Below are 14,343 nucleotides of genomic sequence, written 5' to 3'. Positions count from 1 at the left end.
TTTTTCTGCTTTTCGAAGAACTTTATTAGAACCAAACCAAATAACAAACAGACATAACTGAAGTGAAATCACAACCGATAATTCCTCTTAGCAGCATAAGAATGAACAAAAGTGGAATATGATTATTATTTATTAATAATCTAAAGGGACAGTGCAATATTTATGAACATTTCAGCAAAAAAAAATCGCTGTCAACATATGAATTGTATTTTCCTTTTTATTTTTTTTCTTTTCTTCTTCTTCTTCTTTTTTTTTATTTTTATTTTTTTACTATTATTCACTATTATTAACTATCTTTTGTATTCCCTCGGGGATAAATAATGTATTTTCTATTCTATTTATATGGACCTAAGGGTCTGGAATAAAGTATAACTAACTAACTAAAGCATCCGTGCATATATGCCAGAGTTAGCCATAAGGCTAATTTTCATCTGGGGTCCCCATTATACAGTTTATGGTCGTCCATGGTAGGTCAGAGCAGAGTTCATAACAGTAGAAACAGATACAACATTCAGATAGAAGTAATATATCATGACAGTATAAAAACAGGAACTCAATAAGCTTCATGCCAACTATTAAAAAAAAAAAAGTGGCAAAAATAATATAAAGTGCTATATAGTGAAATAGAACATATACTCCATTGGTTAACCTCAGCTCTTAATTTAATTCAACATATTAATGAACGGAAAGTCAGATTTGAGTTTACGCACACACGTAGTACGTGCACGCTGCCAGAGCCGGGCATGCGCACAGCGTTCCAGATTCAAGATGCCTTCCGCGCGCTCTCGCTGGTCCGTCTCCACAGCTGCTGTAGAAATGGTAAAGTGAATATGCCTATTTAATTAAACCATATCCTAACCTGACACGAATATCAAAAATCCACGTTTAATCCACTTAACCATAGTAGAGTATTTTACCCTCCAAATAATCGTTTATGCTCTCTTTTAGCCTCAGGGGTACGACAGCTACACCGTGTAGGAGGAGCCAGCGGCGTGTTTCCGCTAACACCAGGCCGAGCTGAGAGAGAGGCACCGCGGGCTGAAATCTATGCTCCCGTACTGAGAATAACAGAACAGTTACTGGGACGCTATCAAAGTAAGATTTTTTTTAGCTTGGCAGCTTTGGTTGCCGACATCAAGAGAAGGAAACAGGAGCTAAAGGAGTGGCAGCTGGACTGTCAGCAATGGAAGCCGAGTTTCGGGAAATCGATGAAAACGGGAGTTGGAGCGCCGTTTATCAGGTAAGACCTCTCGACTAAAATCAAGGTGTAGGTGGGATTACTTACAGGTTAAATGATAACTATGGTACGTTGTGTGGGTGTACTGCTGCCGTGTGCCTGCCTTTACAGTTATTACCCTTGTGTAGTCTCTGTTCCGTTTGCTCTGTGACCAAATCCGGTGATTGATGTCTGTGTCTGGGTCTCACCAAAGCAGCACATCAATCACTCATCTGAGACATTAGTATACCAGTTAATACAGAGAACTATTCATTCAGAGACTTGATACATTTATTTCTGCCTGTTAGAATTCACTTTGATTGTTCACTAGCAGCATCGTGCACAGTGTCCATTAATCACAGCCCAGCATGAATCAGCTGATATTTTAACATTGTGACAGCTTATTCAGGTTTCCCAGCTTGCACACACACTTACATGAGTTTGATTTTTTCTAATCATTTTGTCAAACAATATTCACAGAAAGAGAACAATGAGTTTTTCCACATAGTGCATTATTAGAAATAGGAGATTCTTTAGGCATACATACTCTTGGAGACAAGCCTGTGATATTCATGTTGTATTGGAGCTTAAATGTCTTGTCAGAGTTATAATATGTTACATATTTGTTTATTCTCCCACAGGAAATTCGCCAGCAGTCATGTGACCTACCTTGCAAGGTTGCCAAATCACCAGAAAACAAGACTAGGAACCGTTACAGAGATGTTAGCCCATGTGAGTGTCTCATTTATTTGCTTTAGCTTACAGAACAAAACATTTTTAAAACGTGATCATAGAGTGATAATACCCTATTCCTAAACCAGCCAGCTTTGTAGTCATAACAGTATGCAGCAAAACTGAATCATCCACAGCTGTTTAGTGCCATAAAAGTATATACTGTTGAGCTCTGATGCAACCATTCAGATGTTTATTCTAAGAAATGTTATGTTAAGGCAGAGCACAGCATGACTGAACTATTTAAGGTGCATTCCATGATGCATGCAGGTTAAGCTTGCAACATTATCACCATATTCTACAGCCTATTTGAGTACTAAAAGTACCTTTTAATATCATGATCATAAGTGATGTTGTTTTTATTTATTTTTTATTTGCAGGCTGTAAACGTAATACATAGTACATAAAAACAAAGACATCCAGTAACATACAAGTTTGTCAGGGTGCATGCAAATCCTCAGAGTTAGCGCAGAAGCTAATTTGCAAATGTATTTCAGTCACAAATACTCCACTGAATATGTTGGGAAGCATTGCAATAAGAGTAAAAGATGAAAGGATATTATGTCCTTGCAGTCTTTGGCTGTTGTTATAAAAAGGCGTCTATAAAATGCTGCAAAACGTTTGAGCTGCTTGTTAAAATCAGATCATTTCTCAGCAGAGATTAGACACATTTCCTTTTTGATTTAAAACATGCTGCCTTAGTTTCTCTCCTCACTGCACATTTTCTGCTTGAAAGAACTTTTCCTGTAAAGTAGCAATCCAACAGCTGGTTGTGTGGTTTCCTCTCTTTCTCACACTGTTACAACTATGCAAATTTTTCAGACTAGCAAGTGCAAACAGTTACTGTATATGCTTTCAAGCATGGCTCTGTCACTTTTAACAAGAAGTGAAAATCAGTAACCCGGAACTCACTTGAGCTGTTTACGACACTTAACCTGAAATAAACTTTCCAGAAAAGTTTGGTTCTTCTCAGTAATTAAGCACAAAGTTCACACCTGTGCTCTTTTTTTTTTTAAAGAAACACACTTGTCATTTGTTCTCACAGCTGTATTCCTCTGATGACTTTATTATTAGCCGTGTGTCATGACATTCTAAAAAACCAACGCACACTTCTTTTTCTCTTCCTCTCAGTTGACCACAGCAGAATATGTCTGCAGCTGGGTACAAACAACTACATCAACGCCAGCCTGATCACAGTAGAGGAGGCACAGAGGAACTATATTCTCACTCAGGTAAGCTTGGAGAAGTGTGAATGCAGTCGTCTGGGAAAGAGGCCTTTACACTAACACCCTTCCTTGTTTTTTGTGAGGTTGAGCAGTATTTTTCAGAGCATTACACACTTGGAAGTTTTAAAAGTAGATTACACTGAAAGAAAATATCCAAACATTTATTGATTCTGGGTTTATAGCAAGACTGTAGCATTAGAGTGCATTTATTTTAGCTAGGTGTGCCCTATAAACTGCTAAATGTGTGTAAACAATAAATGAAGGGCCTATAAAATATGATGATCTTGCATTAGGCTGCGATAATAACTCCTCATGTGGGCACTCATTAATGGGTTCTGGTGAATAAACAGATAACAAATGAAGTCAAATTTCTGATGGGTACATTCAGAAGCACTGATATGTTAGCTGCTTAGAGCTACATTATGATGTCTTATGAGACCGCTCTGCTTTTCTAATTCAACTTGTGTTTATGAACATGGCCTGCAGTTTTCCATGGAATATTCAGACACAACTGAATTCTTCTAAACATCCAAACATACTTCTTTCCTCGTTCCAACTTCTATGCAGCCATGCAGAGACAGAAAACATGAGCCACATCAAGTCCACAGATCTCTCACTGCTGCACACAAAGCATGAAAGTGATCCAGAGAACTGTATTGATATTTTTACTGGCTGTTTTTATCTCATAACATGTTAATCAAACAACTATAATATTTTGAAGAATGAAGAAGACACTCAATACACAAGTCTCTTCCAACGTATCTTTTCAGAGAATAACAGATCAGACGCCTTGTGGAGGTATTTCAATATGTGCTCTGTTATTGTTGAGTCAAACTAAAAATAAACTGTCTATTCTTTTTCAGGGACCCCTTCCAAATACATGTGGCCACTTCTGGGAGATGGTGTGGGAGCAGAGGACCCGTGGAGTAGTGATGCTGAACAGAGTCATAGAGAAAGGATCTGTAAGCTGTGGTTTAATCTCCGTGCTGTTTTTTCTTTGTTGGCACCTGTTGATGCTTCTTCAGTAACACCGCCGTCTCTCTCTATTCTCATTTGATTTCAGATAAAATGTGCTCAATACTGGCCACACAGAGAGGAGAGAGATGCTATCTTTGAAGATACCAATTTTAAGCTCACTCATATCTCAGAAGACATCAAATCTTACTACACAGTGCGGCAGCTGGAGCTAGAAAACCTGTCTGTAAGTCTGAGTTTCTTTTCTGATCTCTGCGTGTTAAAGGAGAATGTCTATCAGATAATATTCTCTCTAATCTTCCTTCACAGACTCAAGAGACTCGTGAGATTTTACATTTTCACTACACCACCTGGCCTGACTTTGGGGTACCAGAGTCTCCTGCCTCCTTTCTTAACTTCCTGTTCAAGGTGCGAGAGTCAGGTTGTCTAAACTCAGATCAGGGACCAGTGGTGGTGCACTGCAGCGCTGGCATTGGACGCTCTGGGACATTCTGCCTCGTGGACACCTGCCTCTTATTGGTTCGTAGACATCAGTGTCTCAGGGATCCCATATGAGAAGAGTGAAGAAGCTGAAGCTAACGTGTGTTTTTTCGTGTTTCACGCAGATGTCCAGGCGTAAGGACCCATCTTCTGTGCGTATTCGTGATGTTCTGCTGGAGATGCGACGCCATCGAATGGGTTTGATTCAGACTGCAGATCAACTTCGCTTCTCCTACCTCGCTGTCATTGAAGGTGCCAAGTACATCAAAGGAGACACATCGCTTCAGGTAAGGCACATCTGCTCACCTGGTGTTCCTTCTTGCAGGCTGTGAATTATTTATATAAAGTGTTTTTACAAATATTTAAAAAGTATTTTGTTTGTTTTTTTTAAGGAGTCATGGAAAGAGCTGTCAAATGAGGAAGATGATCCTCCAGAGTTCACCCCTCCCCCTCCTCTTCCTCCTCCCAGAGACCCTCACAATGGCAAGGTTGAGCCCTTCTTTTTCCCCGAGTATGATGAGATCTTCCAGCAGATGGAAATCCGCGGACTGGGGTAATGATGGGAATATTGTGTTTGAAAATGTGTTGGTGTATAAATTCGTTAGCTAAAAGTTTTTTGGGGTTGTTTTTGTAACGAAAGCAGGTTTAAGTTTAAGTTTATTAAAACAGGGACCATACATATTGATAAACATATAGATGTAAATATGCAAGATTATAGCCAACTAATATCCATCTTCAGTCCCTTCGGCAGGTTGATGTCAACAACAAAAGATAATGAAATCAATGAAACAACAAGTAGAACAGTTAGCCTTCATGGCCAGTAGGCAGGAGGAGCAATTACAAAGAGAGAAAATGTGTCCTTAAAAACACAATAGGACAGAAAATAAAAAAGAAAAGCAAGAATAATGAAAAGTATAGTATTCCACTAGTGTTAAATGCTTGAATTAGAAATCAAAAGGTTGATTAAAGTGCTGAAGTGTTGAAATGTTAGGTGTGTAGTTATATTAGAGATTGGCCAATCACGCAGTAAATTTAAAGTTGCTGTGCAGGTACAGGTAGCAGATGTGACATTCAACTAATATTATTACAAAAGTTCAGACTCTGTCTGGTTTGGGAGTTTTTGCATCAAATACACATCCAAGTTCTTAGGACCAGAACTACTGTCTGTTATTATTAAAATGAGCCTGAAATGTTGCCATATGTTTGACTTGGCTGCAACTCAACCTCCTGCCACTAGATGAGGCTGTAGCTTTGGGTATTGGCCACTGTCATATATACTGCAAACAATGCTCGACTACCCTGATGTAAATAAGCATGGATGACAGAAGGTATCCTGTAGCATTGACAGTATTTTGATCTTGAATAGATCAACTCAGGCATGTTAACGTTAACGTGCAAGGAGGACCAAAGGCTGGTGGTGCTAGCACTGCTAATGTTAGCCACAAATTTGACAGTTTTCAAATCTTGAAAATCTTTTTTTAAACTTCTATTTACTGTTCATTCATGCTAATTTGCTTCTTTGAACATTCTTAGTTTATAATATAAATGCAGCTACAAGTGAGGGCAAACCTTCAAATAAGGCTAATGTGTTTTGCATTCTTGTGTTATTTTTGTGAAATGCAAATGTAAGCAGTCCACATCTCATCATGTTTTGTTCTAGCCCTTCAGATAGTTTTGCAGATCTTGGCAGCTACACAGTGTGTATATTCAACATTGACAAATAGTCTTTTTGCAAGTTATGGTTTGCATAGTTTTTGTGTTGTTGGATTTTTCTGGGATTCAGAGCCGTTTATTTGGTTATGTTAAGCAGCTTGGAATGACGTTTGAGAGAATCAGTGGCGTCTCAATGAGGGGTCTTGTAGGTTTTCCATTTATCCATTTTCTCGAAGAATTCCTCCTTACACCAGTTCCTAATGATTGCCTTCTTAGTTGTCACAATTTCAACTAACATTTTCTCTGATTAAGTTTTGAAAATATAAAACAGAAACTTTTTTTTCACATGTAAAAACATAGTAATCAGGCTTTATGTTTAATCCTTCCTCAGAAACTAAAACTAAAAATCCCAGCTTTGATATAAAAGCTTCACTCTGTCTCTCTCAGGTCTTCACAAGAGTCCGATCTGCGAAGGAGGAATATTACTACACCCCACCCCCCTCCTGACGGTGCAGGCCAGCCCGACGGTGAAGTGGGAATCCAAGATCAAACCTCAAAAGCTACGACCAAACCCCAGCAGCAGCAGCAGCAGCAGCAGCAGCTCCAGTCTGGGGATCAGGAGTTGCCAGAAGCAGCAGAGCAGCCAAGGGAGGAGAGGCCTCCTGTGGCAGACGCCTGGTCCCCTCTACTAACCAACGTGTGCCTGTGCACGGCGCTGGCTCTCAGTGCTTACGTCTGTTATCGAGCCTATTTCCACTGATGTCTGTCTCTGACTCCTTCTCGTTACTGTCTCCCCACTGATGTCGCAAAGTGGACTCGGAGACTTGTTTGGACTTTTCAGCTTCACTCGTTTGTTTTACAAAAAGCAGAGCAAGAGGTCGGCTGGTTGGAGTTAGAAATCTGCCACTTAACCCTCTGTAACTGTTTTCAAGAAGTCATCTTGGACGCTCAGGGCCTTGTTTATTTTTTTCAGGTGTCACATCCCAAATATGTGTGCTGACCTAAAAAACAGACTAAACAGAAAGTATGTAATGGCAGAGAGTCTGTATCAGAGGTTTGTTTAACCATTTAAACCAGGATGAAGGGCCTGTCAGCTCTTTAAAAATGCTTTCTATCCCCGCTCTTAGTTCCAAAATGTGTTCTTCCATTTCTGCCTTCACTGAGGCGTCTGCTGGGATTTCACTTTCCTTCGCTTACACAACCACGAAACGATGGAGCCAGATTTTCAACCAGCCTGTCTGAAAATATGCCAGTAAGGGAGACACGTTTGAGAAATGGTTTGTTTTCCTCCAGAATTAATCAATAAGAAACCCATACGCAAGATGAATGACATGACGGTCCGAGGGTGGTGAGGCCGTGCCCTCTGGACAAGAGACACATGGATTCAATTGTTCCGCCCTCGCTCGCAGTCAGTGTGGGGCATTCAGTCGAGATACAGAATGTGTGTGTGTGTGTGTGTGTGTGTGTGGAATGCAGTGGAGCTCTCTAATGAAGGTTGAGTTAAATTTACTCTGTGGGAATTATGAATATAACCTTTACACTTCAGCAGATGTGTTGAAGCTTCTGGAACAGAAACAAACAAAAAACAAAGTGGTGCAGAGACGGAGCGGTGTGTCTCGTTCATAGCTCACCTGGCGTTCTCAAACTGACGTAGATTTCTGTCCAACACACTTTTTTCCTTTTCCTTTTTTTGGCGCAGTGGTTAAACGTGTGGAGGCCAAAAAGATGTGTATCATGACCTTAATGCATTGTAATGTATTGTATCATGTGTTGGGTCACACAGGAGTGCCAGCTTAATGAGACACAAAGTAGCACCCTCTTCTCGCCAGCAATACAAACACTCGTTCAGGTGTCGCCCTTTACTCCATCGAGCTCAGTTTCAACATGAATACCCGACAAAACCAAAAACCAAACACCAGCACAGGGATGGAAATAACCGAAGTGATGATCTGTTGTTTCATGATGTGGCCCTGAGCTGGAAATATTACTTTCTATGATTTGTTTTTTTTCGCATGCTGCATTCGTGATCAACAGGTTTGTCCTAAAAGAGATTAGCTGAGCTGCTAGCATTCAGTTTACCTTGGTGACTCGATGGAGAGTCTGACAGCTGTACCTTTCTTTAGAATGTATAAACGTCCTCCACAGGGACGAACTCTTACTAGATATAAATATATATTTTTTTCAAATCAGGTTTCAGTGTGCTGAGTTTTTCTTTTGTTTTCTTTAATTCAGCTTTAGCAAGGGATTAAATCTCAGCACCTGGGCAGCCATTGCACCAGGTTCACCTGTTTTTTCTATACTTATGCTGAGCTCAAAAACGTGTATTTTTTTAATTTACTTTTGTTGTTTTTCTTTTTAAATAATAAAAAAATCAACTCTCGGATTGTTGTTTTTCTTTTTATTATAACAGATTGATATCTGTAGAATGACTCAGCTGTTATTTTGATTACAAAAGGCATCAAAAGGACATCATCATCACTTAAGGAAACGCTTCAAGCATAGAGCCAGCTGTATGATATTCAATTAAGTTTCGATTGGCAGCAGATTTGTAACCAAATAAGATAGATCGATTATTCCTTTTGCAAATAAAATATGTGGAGTTACACTTTCAAACCCAGAGCAGTGTTTACAGAAATCCATTATAGAGCATGAACAACAAAAAACATTATTCAGACTATGGTTGTTCACGCTTCCTATGTTGAATACATGTCATCACATTTTTTACGTTTACAATTGAGGGACACAGCTCTGAAATTTTTGTATAAAAGGTAAAAAATTCTGGGTTTTTCTATATTTATATATATTTTTTTTACTATTGCACTTATTTTTTTTTTAAATCTATTTATTAAGTCTGGACATAAGTAGGGGTGCACCGATCACAATTTTCTGGCCGATCACCGATCACTGATCTTTAAAAAGCCTGACCTGCTAATACTGATTTGGGCCGATACCAATTTTTATTTTTTATAACTGACAGCATACCTTCAATGTTCCAATCTTATTCTATTGGAAATCATTTAACAATACCTGTGAAACAATAAAATCTTGATGTTTTAACTTTAACAACCAATAAAGTGTCCTGAGTTTTAGGTCTCAGAGCAAAAAGCAACAATGGCTGGCTGTCAGACCTTCCTGGAAGTATACAAGATCAGTTTCATACATAAGGATGGGCTGATCACTGATCACTGATCCCTGATCACTGATTACTGATCACCGATCCCCCAAAATTAAGGAAATCTGCAGCAATTGATCGGTGCATGTCCAGACATAAAGTCCATACATTTAATCAAAATAGAATAGAATATGTCTTCATTGTCTACCCAAGTGGAAAGTTGACTTTGGCTCTCCAGCACAAGAGACAGACAGCACCAAGATACAAAAAATGTCATACGTCAAAACATATATAAGACACAATATGAAAGTAGAGGTAAAACAAGATCTAGTTTAATGAATGAAAACACAGTATTAAGGTCATTTTTGTGGATTTTTCACTAAGTGGTATTTAAAATGGTGGTAGTGTTTGGTATAAAAGAGGATGGAGCTGTCTGCCAGGATTCTCTGAGCTTTACCTTCTCGTCCTGTCAGTAAGTATCAACCAGAGGCCTCCGGGGTTGTCCCACAATTTTGCCAGCCATTTTTACTATTTTGTTTAGCTTGCCCTTATAGCAGCTCAAGTGACCAAACCAAGCACTAAGTTGGAAAGACAAGATACTCTCAGTGTGAGTTGACTACACAAGCTGTATAATCTGTGGACTGACTCTTAGACAGATTAATTTCCTGAGAAGATCAAGTGGCTGTGAGCATCTTTTCAAAATAAAATCTGTGTTTTCAGAGAAGCGGCCAAGAAGTATCCCAAGATATTAAAAGGTTTCTACATTTTCAGCAAGCTGACCACCAAGTAAAACTGGCTCTGTTGACAGTTCTTGCTTTGTGTGGAAAAAATAGCTCTTTTGTTTTAGACACATTGAATTCAAGTTGGCTCTCAAGACACCAAGCTTCAAGGGCCTTAGTGTGGGCACAATAGGAGGCCTCACCAGAAGGATCAGATTTCTGTATCTGGCCAACTAAGGCCATGTCATCTGCATATGAAAAAATTTCATCATGAAGTGCAATTTGAGATATAAGGGTTGTAGCAAAACTTTTACGCAAAAGAAGACACTACAGCACGTAAAGATGTGAAGATATGCTCTTGCAGACTTGGTATAGTACAAAAGGTTGATAATAGCAAGGGCTCTTTTTTTTCAGACATCTCGCATCTTTAAAAAGTCTTCACCATCATCAGCACTTAGCTTTAGAGAAGAAGAGTGTAGTGTTTTGATGGCACCACAAGGTGTCTCTGTGGGACTGTGAAACTCTCTGATCGCTGACTACTTCTCTCTCAGAATGTGAAGCCACGACTTTTTTAACAGCCCACTCTTTCCTGTTTTCTGTATCGAACCTGGTTTTGCACAGCAATTACACTGGTATGAGCAGTGATCTGGACCCTGGAGGGCTTTTTTTTTTTTAAGCAAGTCACAAATATAGCTCTCATTTATTTGAATGTTAATTGTTTTAAGCTCAAAAAGGGATCATTTTTGTTAAAATGTTTTCACTTTCAAATCACTTCCAATACTTTCTAAGCAAACATGTAAAAACGCAGACAGAAGAAGTGTTAAGTGGGAGTTTAAAGTGTGTTTGACTACAACAGTGAGGCCGAAGAGGAGGAAGAGAACGTGTCTTGAGACACATGAGCTGCTTTTGTAAATTCCACCACACTGGTGTAGTACAGATGATTTGGCAACAGCTTTTGGCTGGGACTTCCTGTTTGGGAAACAGGGGGCCGGCGCTCGTACTTTGTGTACAGGAATGTAACTCAAACAGTGTGAGTAATAGCACTCCCTGCGAGCGCACTGATGACGTCCAACAGGCAAGATGGTACAAGCTGCTCTCAACTGTAGGAAAACTACAACCAAGGTGTGACCGGAAGTCGTCTTAAAGCCACAGTCGATCCTTTTGTTACCAAAGCTGTCTGTTTCTGACTCATGCTGTTTGGGTTAGAGTTAGAATACATGAAGAATTTTCTCTTTTTTAAGTTTTATCTTTTATCTAAGTGTGTCATTTATCATGTTGAAAGTGTGTAGATAAATTTAGAGATTTAACTGAGAAAAGCTTCTTCAGCAGCAAACATCTAAAGTGCTCAGGTCATCCTCCAGGAGCTCCTTACTCAGCCAAACAATTAACAATGCTGACTATCAACCAAAACGTCCATCTGCCCTGCCCCGCTGACTCTCCCAGCATGTGGCCGGAGTTTAGATATTAACCTGGAACTTCCCAATAGCTGGCCAGCTGTGAGAGTGGGTGGAGCAATCTGTGACTGTAAGTCTCCTCTTTTCGCAAGGATCAGGAAATTCCTAAATACTTGAGGAGTCAGATGTTTCCAAGTGACTCTGCATAAAAATCTGACTCACCTACAAACCGCACTAATACAGTTCATACCAGGAAGTGGGAGCACTCCGACAGGTGTACCATGTTTCTTCTTGTCTTTATTATTTCAAAACGTCTGAAAGCTGGGGGAGGTGATGAGGCAGAAACAGAGAGAGGGAGGAATCTCAGATTATCCACTTGAGCTCTCTTCTTAAGTAAATGTTTGAATATTATTGTTTAATTCTATATTTTTTATTATGTTTTTATCTTTTTTTTTACTTAGCTATTATTCTCTTTTACTAAATTACATAAATGTTGACTTGTGCTTTGATAAAAAAAATCAATGCTTTCTTAACATCTACAAAAACCTTTTTTGTTTCTCTCTGGTTTGGTTCAGATAGCAGCCAAGACTGAAATCCACCAATCAGAAGCTTCAGGCCTCTTCAGTTCGTACTAAGTTTCCTTATAACCCATATGGTTTTGGCACATCTGTCGTTTTGAAATTTACCCTCCTGTTAATAACTGTAAACATCTTCTTCTGCAAACTAAGATCAGCATCAGGAGAAGTCTTTTTCTACACAATTTTCCACCAATAGTTGGTTCATGTTTCACCTCCGCGTATTGAAATGCTCTCTGTGCCATGATCGAACTCTCGGTAACAGAATGAATAAGCAGTTTCCAAATGTCAAAGTGTTCTTCGGTCTTTTTCTTCCTTTTTTAGATTTTGACTTCTGTATACAAACAGTGTAAAATAAAAGATTTGTTCCATCAAATTTTGATTGATGTCTGAATAGATTTTTGATGCCCTTAATAAGTTAAAAATACAATATTTAGAAAAGAAAGAGAGAAAAAAAGTCTGAGTCAGACCTTTTAATTAACAGATTTGATCTCTCATCATGACATAGCTTCTTCTGAGAAATCTATAATCACATAACCTTTAAGTTGATGTATCATAACTAATAATCTAGTTACATGTTGAAGCATCTAAAAATAAAATAGCAATTGCAGGTAAATTTTTCAGATATTAACTGAATTTAATTGAATTTTTAAAAATATCCAGAGGGGCAATCAAGGCAAATAGAGCAGTCAACAGTGAGAACAGACAGCACAGACAGACAGTCCATAATGCACATAAATTCAAAGTCTACTGTTTAAAATGCCAAAAATGCTAACCTCCAGAAGATAAAAAAGTAAAAACAATTGCTCAGATAATAAAATAAATTGAAACTAAGACACTTAGATATTTAAGTGCCAATGAAAAACTAAAACAAACAAAAAAAGAGAGAAAAAACTATCCCAGCCTCTGCCATCAGTGTGTGAGTGATGTATGAAAAGCTGAAATGTGGAGAGGAAACAGAACCAGACTCAACAGACTGAAAGACAGAGAGAGAGAGGAGTAACTCCCAAGAAAACAGGAGAAAAGACAATTTGGAGTGTATCCTCATCATTTTGTCTCTCTTTGTTTGTATGGTACACATGATATGTTTGCATTCACGTGTTACAATTTAGGGCCTGATGAGCTGAAACAACAAACTTTACAGCTTCAACTATCTCATATGAGTGATGTGCAGCATTTCTGCTTCATATCAGGTCAAACTGAGATGAAATAATATCAGAATTCACAATACATCAGTACACCAGGCAAAATAAGAGCTGAATTATATGTATAGGAGCTGATGATCTTACCAATGGCTGATTTTAGAATATTCAAATAATTCTTCAGTAACAAAAACATCAAACAGTGCTTGTGATTTTTTTCTCATCTTTAAATGTTTTTCTCCAAGTTATTTTTTACCAGACCCTGGTTGTGATGTAAAAAAACCCCCAAAAACATGCAGATCACTTTAACAGTTCAAACAGATTTATATAAATCTTAGTCTATGTCGATACAAGACTGGGATGGAAGCAAACTTAAACTAATAAAAAATGCATGGTTTTATTGTGATACCCTTTCTTTTCTTCTGTTTTGTTTTTCTACACATCCAATCCAATTCAATCCACTTTATTTAGCACTTTTTTAAAAAAAAATTGTTTACCAAAGTGCTGCACAGTTAAAATAACATATAAGAACATCAATAAAAGAAATAAAATCAGTTAAAATAACACATAGAAACAAATAAAAAGAAAAGAAAAAAAAAGGGGGTTAAGACCATAAAAGACACAATAGGACACCGATCACACAACTGAATTAAAAGCCAAAGAATTAAGTGAGTTTTAAGATGCGATTTAAAAGTCGTTAGGGTGGGGGATGTTTATATTCCGAGTGGCAGATCATTCCACAACTTGGGAGCTACCACCAGAAAGGCTCGATCATCTCAGGTCTTTAAACTGGTTTTTGGATTGGACTGAAAAGTGTAAAGTCAGAGGGGAGTTCTGACTCTGACATGCTCTGACAACATTAAACTATAAATGTGCATAAACAAAGGAGTTGGACTAGAAAAGTTTTCCAACTTCATCCTACACCCTTTGGAACAATGTATAATGATCTGTTATTAGCGTTGTCTCTTTAATTGTTTTGTTTTTTTTTCTGTTTAAACACATAGTACATCTTATTTATCTCTGTTTTGTTTTGTTTTGTCTTTAACGTGTTCGAATAAATGAATAAATGAAATAATTAAAAATGAATAAAATCAACAGTGCTTGTTGGGCGTTAGATAA

The 14,343-nt window shown here is 38.3% G+C and overlaps 1 protein-coding gene across 1 annotated transcript; it reads left to right on the top strand.

The window, feature by feature from the left end:
• Positions 1–719: 719 nt before the first annotated feature.
• On the top strand, positions 720–8,598 carry ptpn1 (protein tyrosine phosphatase non-receptor type 1). Its single transcript, XM_074682260.1, has 10 exons — positions 720–819; positions 949–1,240; positions 1,858–1,948; positions 3,080–3,180; positions 4,038–4,136; positions 4,238–4,375; positions 4,459–4,668; positions 4,755–4,916; positions 5,022–5,182; positions 6,730–8,598. Exons 2-10 carry the CDS (start codon positions 1,184–1,186, stop codon positions 7,040–7,042), a joined length of 1,332 nt encoding a protein of 443 aa, XP_074538361.1. The 5' UTR covers positions 720–819; positions 949–1,183; the 3' UTR covers positions 7,043–8,598.
• Positions 8,599–14,343: the final 5,745 nt, after the last annotated feature.

This window comes from Halichoeres trimaculatus, unplaced genomic scaffold, assembly GCF_033239565.1.
Source record: "Halichoeres trimaculatus isolate MK-OKI-2021-1 unplaced genomic scaffold, fHalTri1.1 fHalTri1_scaffold_11, whole genome shotgun sequence".
Lineage (NCBI taxonomy): Eukaryota > Metazoa > Chordata > Actinopteri > Labriformes > Labridae > Halichoeres > Halichoeres trimaculatus.
Note: the sequence above shows the minus strand (reverse complement) of the source record. Positions and strands in the feature narration are given on the sequence as shown.